Source organism: Ovis aries, chromosome 1 (assembly GCF_016772045.2).
Source record: "Ovis aries strain OAR_USU_Benz2616 breed Rambouillet chromosome 1, ARS-UI_Ramb_v3.0, whole genome shotgun sequence".
In the NCBI taxonomy this organism is placed as follows: domain Eukaryota; kingdom Metazoa; phylum Chordata; class Mammalia; order Artiodactyla; family Bovidae; genus Ovis; species Ovis aries.
Genome location: NC_056054.1, coordinates 131,074,596 through 131,094,147, shown reverse-complemented (window position 1 = coordinate 131,094,147; position 19,552 = coordinate 131,074,596). Strand labels below are relative to the sequence as shown.

General features: G+C 41.1%; 1 protein-coding gene across 6 annotated transcripts in view; it reads right to left on the bottom strand.

The window, feature by feature from the left end:
• Positions 1-19,552, bottom strand: part of APP (amyloid beta precursor protein) — a 312,615-nt gene that overhangs the window by 57,344 nt on the left and 235,719 nt on the right. For all 6 annotated transcript variants that reach the window (XM_004002800.5, XM_004002804.5, XM_004002801.5 and 3 more), the window contains 2 exons: positions 15,254-15,382; positions 11,323-11,422 (listed from right to left, as the gene is read on the bottom strand). In XM_004002800.5, coding sequence (XP_004002849.1) covers positions 11,323-11,422; positions 15,254-15,382 — 229 coding nt within the window. The remainder of the gene's footprint in view (positions 1-11,322; positions 11,423-15,253; positions 15,383-19,552) is intronic.

Genomic DNA, 19,552 nt, shown 5'->3' with positions numbered 1-19,552 from the left:
AATAAGGAGAAAAGACTCTGAAATTCATATGGAAAAGCAAGGGACCCCAAACAGTCAAAGCAATCTTGAAAAAGAACAAAGGACAACTTACAATGCATGACTTCAAAACTTATTACAGAGCTACAGTAATCAAAATAATGTGGTCCATGATAAATGCCCACTATTATAACAATAATAAGAATGTACACGTAGAGCAAAGGAACAGAACTGAGAGTCAAGAAATAAACTCATACATCGTTGGTCAACTGATTTTTCACAAGGGTTCCAAGACCATTTAAAACAGAAAGAACAGTTTTTTCAACAAATGGTGCTGGGACACTGGATATCCACATGCAAAAGAATGAAGTTGGATCCTTGCCTCACACCACATATAAACTCAAAATGAATCAAAGATCTAATTATAAGGGGTAAACTATAAAACTCTTGGAAAGAAACACAGATTTATATTTGACCTTGGATCGGGCAATGGTTCTTAGACATAAGACTAAAGCATAAGCAACAGAAACAACAAATTGATAAACAGGACTTCATCAAAAGTTTATAATTTTGTGTGTTCAAAGGATATCAGAAGAGTGAAAAAAAACCTACAAAATGGGAGAAAATAGTTTCAAATTATATATTTAATGAGAGGTTAGTCTCCAGATAAAGAACTTTTACAACTCAATAATAAGAAGGCAAAAAGCCCAATTAATAAAGCAAAAGATTTTAATAGACACCACTTAGTTATTTAGACTGAAAACATAATCCAGAGAACCACTGCAATGGCATGAAATAAACAATGAATTTTATATATAAGTCATCTAGTGACTGATAGGGTCCACCTGGATCGCAAGAAACAAGATCAGTATATCACACTAAATTATACATATTAATGTCTATAATCTGTCTGCCAGATGGGAGACATTACATTTGTTTTAAATTAAACTTTTTGACATTCATTCTTCCTAGAAAGTGTATTTTTTTTAAAAATAATGCTAGAGGATTGAGTTTTCTTTTAAAATTATGTATCACAAATATAGAAAAGAATATATTTGTTTGTCAGCAGGGAATATTATAAAAATTACCGAGGGAAACAGATGCTGTTTCCCTGAATAATTTCCATACGTCAAGTTATACATGTCAACTTACACACACACTGTATTTATAGATTCAATAATTAAACTGCTAAGAAAAAGACAGCTTACATATCATATTTAAAAAAGATATATAGAGAGCTAATTGTCTACAAAGTGCCAAACTAGTCACTATGCGTGTCAAATGCTTAAGGGCTATAACCTCCTAAGACAGTTTTCAAACTAGCTCGATCTGAGGTATGAACCCATCAGCACTGACACGTCTATATTTTGCTGTTTGGAGACGTTTCAATATGGCGGTCAAAGCATCAGAAAACTGCGGTGCTACTGTCATAGTATATATTCTCATCTTGAAGATTAATATGCTTCTATGTAGGTCACTTGACAACACATTTTCCTTTTCTCATAAAATGAGTGGTTCTATTTTGGAAGAGTAACTGTTTTGCTCTGAGGGGGCCAAAGATACACAGTTACAGGCTGGCAAATAAACACCAGTCAAAACTGTAATTCAGGTAGTAATACTGGAGAAAATATGAGTAAGGAGCTCTGAGACTACTGTAAAACTAAGGAAAGAACGTGTCTTTGGCAATTTATGAGACAGATAAATGTCCTTATATCCAATACTTTGGCCACCTGATGGAAAGAGCCAACTCACCAGAAAAGACCCTGATGCTGGGAAAGATTGAAGGCAAAAGGAGAAGAGGGCGGCAGAGGATGAGATGGCTGGGTAGCATCACTGACTCAATGGACATGAGTTTGAGCAAACTCAGGGAGATTGTGGAAGACAGAGGAGCCTGGCGTGCTACAGCCCATGGGGTTGTGAAGAGTCAGATACGAATAGCGACTGAACAACAGCAACAACAGAATATCCAAATAGTTAATCATCTCTAAAATAAAACATCCACATATACATAAAAGTCACTTATCAACAACAAAGAATAAGGGCAGAGTAAGTTACTAGTTGTTTCACTTTATTTTTTGTTCAGTTGCTAAGTCGTTTCTGCCTTTGTCATTTTATTTACTTTTATGATTTTTTTTCTCCCTGATGGCCTTCCTTGACTAACAATTATATACAAGAATACTTACAATTCTCAGTAGTAATGAACGTTCCTTTTCTGTTGGTCTGGCAAGTGCTATAAATATTCTAATTTAAACCTAGCTTACTTTGGATTCATTAAATCCCCAAATCAACAGGTTTATTAGGAGCAGAGAATGGAGACACTGTCCTTGAAATGAACAGGCTGTATTTTCCCCAAAGAGCTGAAGAGTTTATCAAGGGGCCACAGTCAAATTGTAGTAAAAAATTATAAAGCATTTCTTCATTAACTGAGTTTCTTGATTTCCTTCCACATAGTTCAATCCTACCCCATTCACCATGAATTTGTTCAGTTAGAGATAGAACTTCCAACATCTGGTTTATAACAATTCATGCTTTTACTAATTTTGAATGCTAAAAGAAAAGAAAACAAAACAAAACAGGGTATAAAACAGTTGGGCCTTCCTTCTACTTTCTCTCTTCCTGACTTTCTCATAAATTGGTCATTACAACATTCTGTGAAATACCCATCTCTTGAGAGCTGCAATGATTTTAGCCTTGAGGAAGCTACAAAAATGAAATACTTTGATAAGTAACCTCAGTGCTTACAGAAGAATAGAATTCTTTTTGGCATAGATTCAAGGAAGATTACCAAGGGTAGAAAAACCCAATCATTCTGACACAGCAAATTGACAAAGTAAAAACTGAGCTGAACGATAGTAGAGATGAAGGAATTCTGCCTTTGTGAAGAGTTGAAAGATGATTAAAACATGGACATTGAAAAGAGGCATATTTTCCTTACATTAATGATTCTATCATTTGCTGAATAAAAAAATAAAGTCCTAAACAGTTATTTTAAATGAATAAGGGTTCCCCGCCCCCTCCCTCGCTACAAACAATGCCTTAAGCCTTTCTTCACAGAAAACTTCATAATTTGTATGCAAATATCTTACTTTAAAAAAGGAAAACATTAAATAATAAATGACATGACTGGGAACTTGCACATAATAATAACTCAAACTGAACTGAAAAATTATTATAAAGTAATAAATGGCAAGCTTTTATAAGACTAATAATAAAGTAGTCCTGATAATGCATTTTTATTGGTGAAGCAAAGCAAATAAACAGATTCAGACCCTTGTTGATGGGACAGTCAAACCAGACAACATATTTAATAGATCAAGTGTCAAAATATATGAATTGGGCAGAAAACCAAATAGCAGAAGCTCATGGAAATGACAGAGGATAATACTGTAAAATGTTATTCATTCCAGTGCTGAGAATTCTGCTTGATTCTTTATTTTGATAGCTGTGCCAGCTGCACCCACTTTGCTGGCTTGATCAATTACAGCTTTAGAGAATGCTGTGGCTGAGGAAAGAGGTCTGTTCTACGCAACACTAGCTATGCTAGGTGCTAAGGAAGGCGTTCAGGGTGGGTCTTCAGGGTTACAGAGGAGGCCACCCGACCCATGCAAGCTAAGGAGCATCTACTTTATAGCCTGGGGATTTGCTTCAGCCTAACAGACTGGTTCCAAATAGGAAAAGGAGTATGTCACGGCTGTACTTTGTCACCCTACTTATTTAACTTATATGCAAAGTACATCATGAGAAACGCTGGACTGGAAGAAACACAAGCTGGAATCAAGATTGCCGGGAGAAATATCAATAACCTCAGATATGCAGATGACACCACCCTTATGGCAGAAAGTGAAGAGGAGCTAAAAGCCTCTTGATGAAAGTGAAAGAGGAGATAAAAAAGTTGGCTTAAAGCTCAACATTCAGAAAACGAAGATCATGGCATCCGGTCCCATCACTTCATGGGAAATAGATGGGGAAACAGTGGAAACAGTGTCAGACTTTATTTTTGGGGGCTCCAAAATCACTGCAGATGGTGACTGCAGCCATGAAATTAAACGACGCTTACTCCTTGGAAGAAAAGTTATGACCAACCTAGATAGCATATTCAAAAGCAGAGACATTACTTTGCTGACTAAGGTCCGTCTAGTCAAGGCTATGGTTTTTCCTGTGGTCATGTATGGATGTGAGAGTTGGACTGTGAAGAAGGCTGAGTGCTGAAGAACTGATGCTTTTGAACTGTGGTGTTGGAGAAGACTCTTGAGAGACCCTTGGACTGCAAGGAGATCCAACCAGTCCCTTCTGAAGGAGATCAACCCTGGGATTTCTTTGGAAGGAATTTCTTTTTTGCTAAAGCTGAAACTCCAGTACTTTGGCCAATCCCTTCTGAAGGAGATCAACCCTGGGATTTCTTTCTTTTTTTTAACCCTGGGATTTCTTTGGAAGGAATTTCTGTTTTGCTAAAGCTGAAACTCCAGTACTTTGGCCACCTCATGCAAACAGCTGACTCATTGGAAAAGACTCTGATGTTGGGAGGGATTGGGGGCAGGAGGAGAAGGGGACGACTGAGGATGAGATGGTTGGATGGCATCACTGACTCGATGGACACGAGTCTGAGTGATCTCTGGGAGTTGGTAATGGACAGGGAGGCCTGGCGTGCTGCGATTCATGTGGTCACAAAGAGTCGGACACGACTGAGCGACTGAACTGAACCGACTGAAGCTATGGGTTTGTCCGGCAGCTCAGCAGTAAAGAATCTGCCGGCAATGCAGGAGGCACAGGTGATGCCAGTTTGATCTCTGGAATCGGAAGATCTTCTGGAGGAGGAGATGGCTACCCGCTCCAGTATTCTTGCTGGGGAAATCCCATGGACAGAGGAGCTTGGTGGGCTACAGTCCATGGGCTCACAAGGGCTGGACACGACTGAGAAACTGAGCACCCACGTGCGAGCTCTGAAGACCAGCACCCGCAGAGTACCAGGTCCTATGCGGGATCCCAAGGATGCGAGCATGCCCAAGATAGGTCCAGAAAGAGCTCACAGGGTGAGGGGGGCTGGTGAGCACGTCCGCAATTAAACACAAAACAGAGTATGCTACTCGAGGTGGATATGTGGCGCTCTAGACACTGAGGATCTAGAAGAGAATTCTAGAAGAGACACTGAGGATCTAGAAGAGAACTCTACTGATTCAGAGTAGAAAAGTGGGTAGCAGAGACTGAATAAATCTCTGACTCATGCAGACCCTGGCTCCCGTGCCACTTTCCTCACTTTAACCATTGGTTAAGGGCAAGTCAGTGACCTCTCTCTTGAGGTTCAGTTTCTTCAATCGTAAGTTGGGGGTGCAGACACTGAATTCACCAGCACCATCACTGGCACATGTGGTACTTCTGTGTGAATTACAAGAAAGCTCTGCTTCATGTGGAAAGTGAAAGTGTTAGTCATGCGACCTCAGGGACTACAGCCCGCCAGACTCCTCTGCCCATGGAATTCTCTAGGCAAGAACACTGGAGTGGGTTGCCATCCCCTCCTCCTCCAGGGTATCTTCCTGATTCAGGGATGGAACCTGGGTCTCCTGCATTGCAGGCAGGTTCTTTACCATCTGACACAGCAATACTAATGAATGAAGGTCAGTCACACTCTAAACCACTTGCCACATCTACATGTGATGACCCTGAACCTCAGCAAGGGTGGACTTTCATAAAGAACTCGGGCCAGCAGCATCATCAGTAAGACACAGTCATCAGTTTGCCATACAGCTGTCACTCAAACACCAGCTTTTCCACCTGGCTTCCTATGCAAATCAGTCAAGAGTTTATGGGGAGTGTGGACATTTCAGCTGAGCATGGAAGGATGCTGCTTTTCAAGCAAGAAGAACCATGTGCAGGCTGTCTTTTCATTTTGGCAGGAACTCGGCTCTGAAGAGGAAGAGTCTGGGTAGGAGGGAGCCATGGAAAGACAAGAGGCAGGATGATCAGTGAAACTCATGTGAGGATGAGGATCTGAGCTAACAACATGGGTTTACAGAGAAGGCAGTCCTCATGAATACAGGGGGTAGAATACATAGATTTCAGATTGACGAGCAATCATGGGTGGAGGAAAGGAACGCACCATGGATATGGTTTAGGACAACTGGGAGAACCCATAACTGAGACGGTAAAATGAGTGAATTTCAAGAGGGACCCAATGATTTCTTTAAACACACAGTTTGGAGTTTGAGAAATGGGTGAAATATAGGCATACCTCAGAGATACTGCAGGCTTGTTCCAGAAAACTGCAGTGAAGCAATTAGCACAACAAAGTGAGTCCTGTTAATTTTCTGGTTTTCCAGTGCAAATAAAAGTTATGATGACACTTATCCTGCAGTCTATGAAGTGCAAATAGCATTATATCAAAGAAACAATGAACATACCTTAATTGAAAAATACTTTATTGCTACAGAATGCTGTCATCCGAGCCTTTAGCAAGTCACAATATTTTTGCAATAGTAACATCAAGGATGACTGATCATAGAATCACCATCACAGAATATGATTTCATAGAGTAAATCAACCCTAATTATTCACTGGAGGCACTGATGCTAAAAATGAAACTCTAATACTTTGGCCACCTGATGCAAAGAGCTGACTCACTGGGAAAAAGCTGTGATGCTGGGAAAGATCGAAGGCAAAAGGAGGAGAGGGCGGCCGAGGATGACATGGTTGGATAGCATCACTGACTCAACAGACATGCTCTGAGCAAACTCCAAGCAGTAATGAATTTGCCTGCCATTGTTGGAGACATGGGTTTGATCCCTGGGTCAGAAAGATCCCCTGGAGGAGGAAATGGCAGCTCGCTCCAGTACTCTTGCCTTGGAGAATGCCATGGGCAGAGGATTCCGGCTGGCTACAGTCCATAAGAATGCAGAGTTGGACATGACCTAGCAACTGAACAACATCAAAGATCACTGATCATAGATCACCATCACAAATATAATAATAATGAGAAAGAATGAAATATCACAATAATGACCAAAATGTGACACAGAGACATGGAGGGAGAAAATGCAGTTGGAAAATGGTGTTGATAGATTCACTTGAGACCAGGTTGCCGCAAACCTTCACACTGTAAAGAACACAGTATCTGCGAAGCACAATAAAACGAGGTCTGCCTGTTTTGAGTCTGGAATATGTCACTGGGACTCAGCAGACAGGCTGTTGTTAGGTTTATGAATATAGGATTTACAGGAGTTAACAGCAGAATAGCATAAACAAATGCGGTTCTCAGGAAAGTGCAGTGGCTGAAAATGAGCAGCGCTGGAACTCACTGGCATGGTGAATTCTAGACTCTAGTCAGTCTCACTTTATTGACTTATTGATGCCAGAAATCTGATGCCAGTTCTCACTTCTGCCCTTTTCTCTTTGGGGTGGCTAGCTTCTTCCTCAATCTCATCCGTGCTAGAGAATTCTATCCTCATGGGAACATAAATCACCCGGAGCAGGTAAACCTACATCACTAAAGATACTGGCAGTTTCTTAGGGCTGTTGAAAACCCTTCATCTCCAGAGCAACTATTAACCCTCATGTGACAATACTACTGTATTTCTCTCCAGCTGTTTTACGGTATTAAACCTATCCTAACTGCCTGTGTTTATAAGCACAAACTTTTACACAAAAAGCATGCATTTGTAGGTTCTTTTGGATCTTCTCCTTTGACCAGTAGCTGGGAATTTTAGTATCCTTATTTACACTGAACTGACTCCAAATCTAAAATTTGATTATGGAGAAAATGCACGTGCATGTACATCAGACTAAACGACGAAGCTTTTAAGCAGAAACAATGAAATGTACAAGATATTAACTGGGAGAAAATTGTGAAGATTCTATTTAGAAAGTGAGCGACAAATCAACAACTTCTGTTGTGGAAAATTTCAAGCATATACAAAAGAGACTACTACAAAGAACTCGAGCTCAGCTTAAACAATTAGCGCCCATGGGCCGTCTTTTTTTCATTCATTTGTTGTTGTTGTTGAGTCACTAAATTTGCGTCTTCGTGAACCCACAGACTGTAGCCCGCCTCGCTCCTCTGTCCGTGGAATTTCCCAGGCAAGAATACTGGAGTGGGTTGCCATTTTGTTCTTCAGGGGATCTTCCTCACCCAGGGATTGAATCTGTGTCTCTTCAGTCCCCTACATTGGCAGGGGGATTCTTTACCTCTCTCCCACCTGGGAAGCCCTGTTTTACCCATACTCCTACTTTAGAAGGAAGTTATTTCACAATGTTCCTTCAAATGAAGAATGCTTCTATGAGACAGCTGAGCTCATAGAGGAACTCTCTTCTTTGGCTTTGGTGCTAGAACCTCAAATGGTACACAGACCTATTTAATGGAATTCATTAATGCAAGCTTCTGTTCCCATAGTAAACAGCCATTTAAAAATGGAGGCGAGACAGATTTTGAAAATGATTATCTTTCAGGATTCAGTGTTCAGTGTACTTAGAATGACAAAACTTTTTTTGTGCTAAGTTAAGGGGTGACTCGGAGAAGGCAATGGCACCCCACTCCAGTACTCTTGCCTGGAAAACCCCACGGGCAAAGAAGCCTGGTGGGCTGCAGTCCGTGGGGTCGCTAAGAGTCGGACATGACTTCACTTTCACTTTTCACTTTCATGCATTGGAGAAGGAAATGGCAACCCACTCCAGTGTTCTTGCCTGGAGAATCCCAGGGACGGGGGAGCCTGGTGGGCTGCCGTCTATGGGGTCGCACAGAGTCGGACACGACTGAAGCGACTTAGCAGCAAGGGGTGACTAATCTTTATTAAGTAACAGCTTAATTGAGATATAATTCACATACCAAAAAATTTACTCTTTTAAATGTATAATATTTATGGGTATTAGTGTATTCACAGAGTTGTACAGTCATTATTACTGTCTAATTTTAGAAAGATTTCATTATCTGACTCTTGAGAGTCCCTTGGACAGCAAGGAGATCAAACCAGTCAATCCTAAGGAAATCAACTCTGCATATTCATTGGAAGGACTGATGGTGAAGCTGAAGCTCCAATGCTGTGGTCACCTGATGCGAAGACCTGACTCACTGGAGAAGAACCTGATGCTGGGAAAGACTGAGGGCAGGAGGAGAAGGGGACGACAGAGGATGAGATGGTTGGATGGCATCACTGACTTGATGGACATAAGTGTGAGTGAACTCAGGGAGATAGTGAGTTTGGGAAGCTTGACGGGCTGCAGTTCATAGGGTCAAAAAGAGTCAGGCACAACTTCGCGACTCAACAACAACATATTCATTAATGTACTCTCATTACCCCCACCTTCCAAGCCCTTGCCAGACACCAATATGATTTCTCTCTATAAATCTCCCAATTCTGCATATTTTATATATATGGAATTATACAATATGTGATCATTTGTGACTAGCTTCTCTCACTTAGCGTAACTATTTTTTAAATGATATGCTCTTAATCCAACTTAATAGCTTTTTTAATTTTAAAGAAAAGTAATTCCTTGATTCTAGCCCTCTGAATATTTTCCCTGTCACTGAGATGTGAAGTTTAGTGTGTGGCCTGATTCTTGGGCATTCTGCAACACTCAAGACAGCTGAATTGCCATCTGTTCTGGGGAACTGTGTCTCATTAGTGGTCACTGCTTTCAGTAGTTTGCGCAATAAAAGCATCTGATAATTTAATTAGAAAGAGTCAACCAATTACTGGGTGAGAGTGAAATACTCTAGTCCCGTGCAATGGCTTATTCTTCCATCGTCGTAGTACTGGCAACAGCTCTAAGTCACTTATGAAAATAAGCTTGTTAAGATGGCTAGAAGGCAAAAATACATTCACCTAGAAGATGCGAGCTTCACTTCACTAAGAATGTGATGATTTCTTGGATCTTGTCCCTACTACAACTTACTAGAGGACTTTCTTATAGTTATTTAATAAACAGTATTTTAAAGCTTCCTTACAAATGTCTACCTTACAAAAGTATCTAACAGAATATTCAGTTCTTAAAGCAAAGATTCCGTACGTTAACGCACAATACTGAACAGACCATTACCACTTGATTAAGTGCCAAATACCTGACCGAAATACAAACTACACTTGCGAGGCATTGCCAAGTTAGAAAAAAAGAAGTGTAGAATAGCACTGGCATGAGATGGAAAAATCGAGCTGCGCTTTGGGCATTTCAAAGCAGGAATTCCTGCAACCTGTACACCATCTACAGCATATCCTGGGTGGCCTGATTTCAGACAACCTGCATCCATTTCAAACCTAATTAAGCATCTATTTCCAACCCAATTAACAAAGGGCAGGACTCATTATGGAGAGAGATACACCACACACATATTGCTTATTTACAAACAGTTCATGCCCCAAGGCACCCAGATTTACACATCTGTTTTATGCTGAAACATGCACGGGTGCAACTGCATCCAAGTACTTTTGTGAGATAAAGTTAAATACAGGCATTTTGGGGGTTTGTGGAGAATTACATTATGTGATACATTACTCCCTTTCCAAGAAAAATAGAAAAGGGAAAACTTATTCATACAAAATATTAAAGATATCATTAGGGTCACAGGAGACAGTGGGCACACAAGATCAGTTTCCTGGTTTTGCAAATATATCGCATTATATAAGATGTTACTATGAGGAAGTCGACCCTGGACTTCTCTGTATTACTTTTCCAACTTCTTATGAGTGTGTGATTATTTAAATAAAAGTTTAATGAATGATAGTAGGCACACAGTTGATTAAGTTTAAACAACAATCTGATTCAGAGAACAATTGTGACTATGTAGGGGAGTGGGGTGGAGCGGGCAACAAAGAAAGATGTATTACTGCAGACAACAATCACCTCAAAGTCAAAAGTCACAGTTTTATGGTCTTTCTGGGTTCCCTAGAGTTTGCGTGGCATAGGCAGGTTCCTAAAACTGTAGATTTGGGTCCCTTCATCTGAAAAACTATCATGCCACCCAAAAAGTATGATAATAAAGAATTAAGAGATGAAAAAATGGTTGTTTCTCTTAAATTGTAAAGTACCAAAGCACCATAAGGTGAAACTTACAAGACGAAATCAGACAACTGTGGACAAGTACAATCCAGCAACAAGTGGCTCATTATCACACAAATGGACCAAAAGGCAAGTTACATTTCCCCACTGTTGTAAGCAGGAAGTTAAGATCTGAAGCAACTGCTGAAATGAGAGCTATTTATATTCCCCAAGGGTTTCATCATCAAAGGGAATTTGCTCTTTTTTCCTTCAACCTGTTAAAGCACTGGTGATTTCTGAGGCAGACTAACTCAGTTCCCTGATTTTCTCCTGCACGAGGAAAATATGTTTATACGTGCAGCATCAGAACAAGAGCTCACTCACCAACTTCATCCTGAATTTCCTCGGCCACGGCAGGAACATTGTAGAGCAGGGACAGAGACTGGTTCATGCGTTCATAAATTACTCGAAGGTGCGTCATAACCTGCAGCAAAGGAGGCAGACGGTGCCAGGTAAACCAACTCCGGAGGAAGGGGCAGTGCTTTTCCTTACCAGGCACCACAGACAGATGCAAACTTCCCAAATAAAACTAACAAAGTGCTGCTGGAACTCTGAACTGGAAAGGGCACCTTTATTTTTCTTGTTCTCTTATTTTTAGTTCTCCATCTTCGGAGTTGTTTTAAAATTCTCATTATATTAAATGTTTATAATCATCAAATATAAAGCCAGTTGAAAAGACCATTTCTGCCCAACTATGATTCCTAATATGGAGATTCCTAAATAACCTCTGATGACCTAAATATATGTCTTTCAAATTTTCCAACAGATGGGATCACATGGATATTTCATGATAGATACTTGAAAAACTCTTCTCTTTAAGGAAATTTAAAAATTTATATTTCCGCAGATAGATTCCAGTTGTCAAGCTTTGCAAATGGCAGAGTATGAAACTTAGCGCTACCAAGCTACATTTAGTCTCATATTATTTCCAAGCTCCATTATAGAAATGGAGCTTGTGATGATCTTCTCTAATTAGCTGGACCATATTTTAGCGGTTTTGGCTTATACAACTTACGTTTTTGTTGTTTTAGTCATTAGAGTTTGAAATGGTTCCTTAATCATCAGTAACAGTAGACACTCAAGATTTTTATACTCTGTTATTTTTATAACTCAGTACAGTTCAGTTGCTCAGTTGTGTCTGACTCTTTGTGACCCCACAAACTGCAGCACGCCAGGCCTCCCTGTCCATCACCAACTCCTGGAGTTCACCCAAACTAATGTCTATCGAGTCGGTGATGCCATTCAGCCATCTCATCCTCTGTTGTCCCCTTTTCTTCACAGTACAACTCTCACATCCATACAAGACTACTGGAAAAACCATAGCCTTGACTAGATGGACCTTTGTTGGGAAAGGAATGTCTCTGCTTTTGAATGTGCTATCTAGGTTGGTCATAAATTTCCTTCCAAGGAGTAAGCGTCTTTTAATTTCATGGCTGCGATTACCATCCACAGTGATTTTGGAGCCACCCCACCAAATAAAGTCTGCCACTGTTTTCACTGTTTCCCATCTATTTCCCATGAAGTGATGGTACCGGATGCCATGATCTTCCTTTTCTGAATGTTGAGCTTTAAGCCAATGTTTTCACTCTCCTCTTTCACTTTCATCAAGAGGCTTTTAGTTCCTCTTCACTTCTGCCATAAGGGTGGAATGATCTGCATATCTGAGGTTATTGAAATTTCTCCCACCAATCTTGATTCCATCTTGTGCTTCTTTCAGCCCAGTGTTTTTCATGATGTACTCTGCATAGAAGTTAAATAAGCAGGGTGACAATATACAGCCTTGACGTACTGCTTTTCCTTTCTGGAACCAGTCTGTTGTGCCATGTCCAGTTCTAACTGTTGCTTCCTGATCTGCATATAGGTTTCTCAAGAGGCAGGTCAGGTGGTCTGGTGTTCCCATCTCTCTCAGAATCTTCCACAGTTTATTGTGATCCACACAGTCAAAGGCTTTGGCATAGTCAATAAAGCAGAAATGGATGTTTTTCTGGAACTCTTGCCCAACATGATCCAGCGGATGTTGGCAATTTGATCTCTGGTTCCTCTGTCTTTTCTAAAACCAGCTTGAACATCTGGAAGTTCATGGTTCATGTATTGCAGAAGCCTGCCTTGGAGAATTTTGAGTATTACTTTACTAGCATGTGAGATGAGTGCAACTGTGCGGAAGTTTGAGCATTCTTTGGCATTGCCTTTCTTGGATTGGAACGAAAACTGACCTTTTCCAGTCCTGTGGCCACTGCTGAGTTTTCCAAATTTGCTGGCATATTGAGTGTAGCACTTTCACAGCATCATCTTTCAGGATTTGAAATAGCTCAACTGGAATTCCATCACCTCCATGAGCTTTGTTCGTAGTGATGCTTTGTAAGGCCCACTTGACTTCACATTCCAGGATGTCTGGCTCCAAGTGAGTGATCACACCATTGTGATTATCTGGGTCATGAAGACCTTTTTTGTACAGTTCTTCTGTGTATTCTTGCCACCTCTTCTTAATATCTTCTGCTTTTGTTAGGTCCATACCATTTCTATCCTTTATCGAGCCCATCTTTGCATGAAATGTTCCCTTGGTACCTCTAATTTTCTTGAAGAGATCTCTAGTCTTGCCCATTCTGTTGTTTTCCTTTATTTTTTTGCACTGATCACTGAGGAAGGCTTTCTTATCTCTCCTTGCTATTTTTTGGAACTCTGTATTCAGATGCTTATATCTTTCCTTTTCTCTTTGCTTTTCACTTTTCTTCTTTTCACAGCTATTGGTAAGGCCTCCCCAGACAGCCATTTTGCTTTTTTGCATTTCTTTTCCATGGGGATGGTCTTGATCCCTGTCTCCTGTACAATGTCACTAACCTCTGTTCATAGTTCATTAGGCACTCTATCAGATCTAGTCCCTTAAATCTATTTCTCATTTCCACTGTATAATCATAAGGGATTTGATTTAGGTCATACCTGAATGGTCTAGTGGTTTTCCCTACTTTCTTCAATTTAAGTAAGGAGTTCATGATCTCAGCCACAGTCAGCTCCTGGTCTTGTTTTTGCTGACTGTATAGAGCTTTTCCGTCTTTGGCTGCAAAGAATATAATCAATCTGATTTCAGTGTTGGCCATCTGGTGATGTCCATGTGTAGAGTCTTCTCTTGTGTTGTTGGAAGAGGGTGTTTGCTATGACCAGTGCATTTTCTTGGCAAAACTCTATTAGTCTTTGCCCTGCTTCATTCCGCATTCCAAGGCCAAATTTGCCTGTTACTCCAGGTGTTTCTTGACTTCCTACTCTTGCGTTCCACTCCCCTATAATGAAAAGGACATCTTTTTGGGGTGTTAGTCCTAGAAGGTCTTGCAGGTCTTCATAGAACTGTTCAGCTTCAGCTTCTTCAGCGTTACTGATTGGGGCATAGACTTGGATAACTGTGATATTGAATGGTTTGCCTTGGAAACGAATAGAGATCATTCTGTCGTTTTTGAGACTGCATCCAAGTACTGCATTTCAGACTTTTGTTGACCATAATGGCTACTCCATTTCTTCTAAGGGATTCCTGTCCGCAGTAGTAGATATAATGGTCATCTGAGTTAAATTCACCCATTCCAGTCCATTTTAGTTCGCTGATTCCTAGAATGTTGGCGTTCACTCTTGCCATCTTCTGTTTGACTACTTCCAATTTGCCTTGATTCATGGACCTAACATTGCAGGTTCCTATGTAATATTGCTCTTTACAGCATTGGACCTTGCTTCTATCACCAGTCACATCCACAACTGGGTATTGTTTTTGCTTTGGCTCCATCCCTTCATTCTTTCTGGAGTTATTTCTCCACTGATCTCCAGTAGCATATTGGGCATCTACTGGGGAGTTCCTCTTTCAGTATCCTATCATTTTGCCTTTTCATACTGTTCATGGGGTTTTCAAGGCAAGAATACTGAAGTGGTTTGCCATTCCCTTCTCCAGTGGACCACATTCTGTCAGACCTCTCCACTATGACCCACCCGTCTTGGGTGGCCCCACACGGAATGGCTTAGTTTCACTGAGTTAGACAAGGCTGTGGTCCGTATGATCAGATTGACTAGTTGTCTGTGAAACCAAAATTTTTATAACTCAGAAAGTGCCAGATCACGTGCTATCCTAGGACAATCCTTTAGAATCTCCCAGGTATTAAAGGACTCTTACTATAGAGGTCCAACCCCCATGGCTACTCTGGGAATAGCTAAAGATTCAATTCAAAGAGCAAGGACACTGAATTGTCTAAGTGGCATGACTACCAGACTCTGTGCTTACCTGGGATCGGATTTGAGCAGCTTTCTTTGGATCCACCATGCGAACATGTTCAAAATGCTTTAGGGTGTGCTGTCTGTCTTTCTGTTCGGCACGGACATACTTCTTTAGCATGTTGAACACATGACGAGGCTGTAGGGAGAAAAAATGAAAAAGAAAAAAAAAAGAAATGTTCAGATTTGTCCAAAATATTGCTTTTTCTAAACACTTTGGGGTCAGAGGGTCCACTAATTCATACCCTGATGTGAAAGCACTGTGAGTCATTTTTTCCCCCTCTTTTTTTGGTAATTCTTTTCAAAGACTTCTCCACTTCCTTCTTCCTAGGTAATTCCTTATTCAATTGGCCACTTTTCATTTCTAAAAGAGCACTTAGCATTTGACACATAGGATAATGGCTGTCCTTGTTAACAATTCCTTTTAAAATAGTGCCTTCTGTTACTGAAGGAGAGTGGATTTTTAAAAAACTTGATGATGGTTATCCTTGTTAACAATTCCTTTTAAAACAGCGCCTTCTGTTATTGAAGGAGAGTTGATTTAAAAAAAAATTTTTGGCCATGCTAGGTCTTTGTTGCTGCTCAGGCTATTCTCTAGGTGCAGTGAGCAAGCTTCTTATAGCTGTGGCTTCTCTTGTGGTCAAGCCCAAGCTTTTGGGCGCGTGGGTTTCAGCAGCAGTTGTGACTCCGGAGCTTGACAGCACAGGCTCATTAACTGTGGCCCTCGGGCTTAGCTGCTTGGAGGCATGTGGGCTCTTCGGGGATCAGGGATCAAACCAGTGTCCCTTTCATCGGCAGGTGGATTCTTAACCCCTGAGCCACCAGAGAAGCCCAGAGAGTTGATTCTGGATCTGTCTGATTTAACTGAGGTCCTTCCCATTTTCCCACCCAAATATATAGGGGCACTTGAGCCTACATTTCTATTTGGACAGTCTTAATGACTGTCTCATATCCAAGTTTCACATCCATACATGACTACTGGAAACGGATGTGAGAGTTGGACTATAAAAAAAGCTGATAGCTGAAGAATTGATGCTTTGATTTGTGGTGTTGGAGAAGACTCTTGAGAGTCCCTTGGACTGCAAGGAGATCCAACTAGTCCATCCTAGAGGAAATCAGTCCTGAATATTCATTGGAAGGACTGATGCTGAAGCTGAAACTAGTACTTTGGCCACCTGATGCAAAGAACTGACTCATTTGAAAATACTCTGATGCTGGGAAAAATTGAGGGCAGGAGGAGAAGGGGATGACAGGATGAGATGGCTGGATCGCATCACTGACTCAATGGACATGAGTTTGAGTAAACTCCGAGAGTTGGTGATGGACAGGGAGGCCTGATGTGCTGCAGTCCATGAGGTAGCAAAGAGTCAGACACGACTGAGCAACTGAACTGAACTGAGTGGTTGTCTCAGCAGTTACTGTTGCACAAATAATCCTACCATCAGTAACATGTAATAAGCAAAATGAGAAAAATAACAGACAATCACCACTAAATCGCACGCCAAGGAATAGCTGATAAATTCTAAGAGACATCATATTTTCCTAGGAGAAAGGCCAATGTTTTATTTTACTCTGGAGTTTAATTAAAATCTTTCCATGAGATCAGATTCTAATTCTTTTAGCAACAATTAAGTTTCTTCTGAAGTGCTTCTTTTTTTTTTTCTAGTTGGTTCCATTCCATTTTTATTCCAGTCTTACTTGAAAGCATTCATCCTTTTTTTTTTTTTTAAAAAGGACAAGGTCTACTTTATATGTCTTTACAATTCTACTGATACATGCATTATACTATGTGAGTTTCAAAAACAATTTCCAAAGATACATGCATCCTCTTCATTAAAACAAAGAAAAATTACCTGTGGAAGTCCACGTCAGAAATATAATTTTGGCCATTTGGGTCTATCTAGTTATTATTAATCTACGGTGCCTTGAAAATCAGTTGGAAGGTACAGAATTTATTCGCAGAGATGGTGTGTGTGTGTTTCCCAATACTTTACGGAATGTGCCTCCCTCTCTCTGGTTGCTTAACTTTGGGGCCACTTCCCTGACATCCCAGGTAATAGTGGTAGGTACCTTTCCCTGTGCTCCCAGGAAATGCTTTGCAAACCCTCATTATTGCATTTAATACAACCTATTAAATAATATGGGCTTCTCTGATGGCTCAGACAGTAAAGAATCTGCCTGCAACACAGGAGACCTGGTTCAATCCCTAGGTCGGGAAGATCCCCTGGAGAAGGAAATGGCTACCCACTCCAGGATTCTTACCTGGGGAATTCCAAGAACAGAGGAGCGTTATGTGTTTCTGACTGCCCTGTTCAACTGTGAGCCTCTCAAGGGCCAGATTTGGTCTTTCTGTGTTAAGAATCACACATGATACAGAGTGCTTGACTCAGAGAGGCTGCTCTGAATTGGCTTCCAGGCCTTCCTTGATAGCTCAGCTGGTAAAGAATCTGCCTGCAAGGCAGGAGATGCTGATTCGATTCCTGAGTTGGGAAAATCTGCTGGAGAAGGGATAGACTACCCACTCCAGGATTCTTGGGCTTCCCCTGTGGCTCAGCTGGTAAAGAATCTCCCTGCAATGCAGGAGGCCTGGGTTTGATCCCTGGGTTGGGAAGATCCCCTGGAGAAGGGAAAGGCTAAAAGGCTGCCCACTCCAGTATTCTGGCCTGGAGAAGTCCATGGACTGTATAGTCTATGGGGTCACAAAGAGTCAGACACGACTGAGTCACTTTCACTTTCATGCCTTCCACAGGCGACACTCCTACACTTAAGAAAACAAATAAACAAACACAACAAAAAGAAAGTAAACCTGGGCTCATCTGCCTTCTTTCTTCCTTTTATCCTGGAAGCAAAGTGCTTCTCCATAATCTCCAAAAAAGACAGACATCACAGCTTGAAATATAGTGTTTGGCAGCCCATCATTATAATTCTCTTTGCTACTGTGAAATCTGGTTTACCCTACAAATTAGAAAATGATCTTTTAAATCTTTTTAAAAGGAGAGAAGCAGTAAAAGAAATAACAGTTGACAAACTCCACTGATAATATACATGTGAAAGGCGATAGGTTTATACAAAGTCAAAGTTGCTCGGTCGTGTCTGACTCTTTGTGACTCCAGGGACCTTAGCCCACCAGGCTCCTCTGTCCATGGAATTCTGCAGGCAAGAATACTGGAGTGAATAGCCATACCCTTCTCCAGGGGATCTTCCCGACCCAGGGATTGAACCTAGGTTTCCTGTATTACAGGTGGATTCTTTACCATCTGAGCCATCACGGAAGCCCAGGTTTATACAAACTCATTTGGAAAAGGTAACTTTTGGGTCAGAAATCAAAAGCTGAATACTGTTGAATGTGATGGATATTTTATATGCAGGATTGAGCAAACGGGATATTGCACGCCCTTCACACTTGCTCCTTGATTCAGCACCAAGGCCCAAGAAACTCCTTTGGTTCTACTGCAATCATACTTCCAAGGTTGGAGACAGACAGGATTACACATAACTGCAGTCATCCAAGACCTCCCAGCCTCTTACTTGTGCAACTACTTGGCTGAATATGGTTTCTCAGTTGCTCAGTTTCATTCTTTAATTCTTGAAAAGGCTTTGTTGTTTTGAAGAAAATAGAACCTTTTTTCTTTAAGAGCTCACATAAGAAAAAAATACTTCAAGTGACCATAAGGATTGTTTTTCATCGTAACTCTCTTTTCTGCTTTCTTTTTTGGTAGTCAGTCACCTAGAAATGTTTCTACAAGGCATGCGGCCCTCTGGACTGTCACCCCCAAGCATGGGCACCAGGATGTAACGGCTCCAAACTGGCCTTGATGCTTGAAGCTAAATTCTAATAACGGACATTTGAGTCTCTCCCCCAACCCCCCACTTTTCCCCCTGTCCCCACAAACAGCACAGACTCCCACCTGTGGTTATTAACATTAACATCAATTTAAAATAAACACGAGTCTCAAACTACATAAGCCTCAGTTTCCTCATCTGTGCCACTGAGATAACGATCTTTCATAGGCATGCATGGGGATGAAAATGTTGTTTGTTACTGAAACTAACACAACACTGTAAATCAAAAATTGTTGTTGCTTTAGTCACTCAGTTGTGTCCAATTCTTTTGTGACTCCCTGGACTGTAGCGCGGCAGGCTCCTCCATCCATGGACTATCCCGGGCAAGAATACTAGAGTGGGTTGCCATTCCCTTCTCCAGGGGATCTTCCCGACTCAGGGACTGAACCTGTGTGCCTTGCACTGGCTGCTGCTGCTGCTGTTGCTGCTAAGTTGCTTCAGTCGTGGCAGGGGGATTCTTTACCAC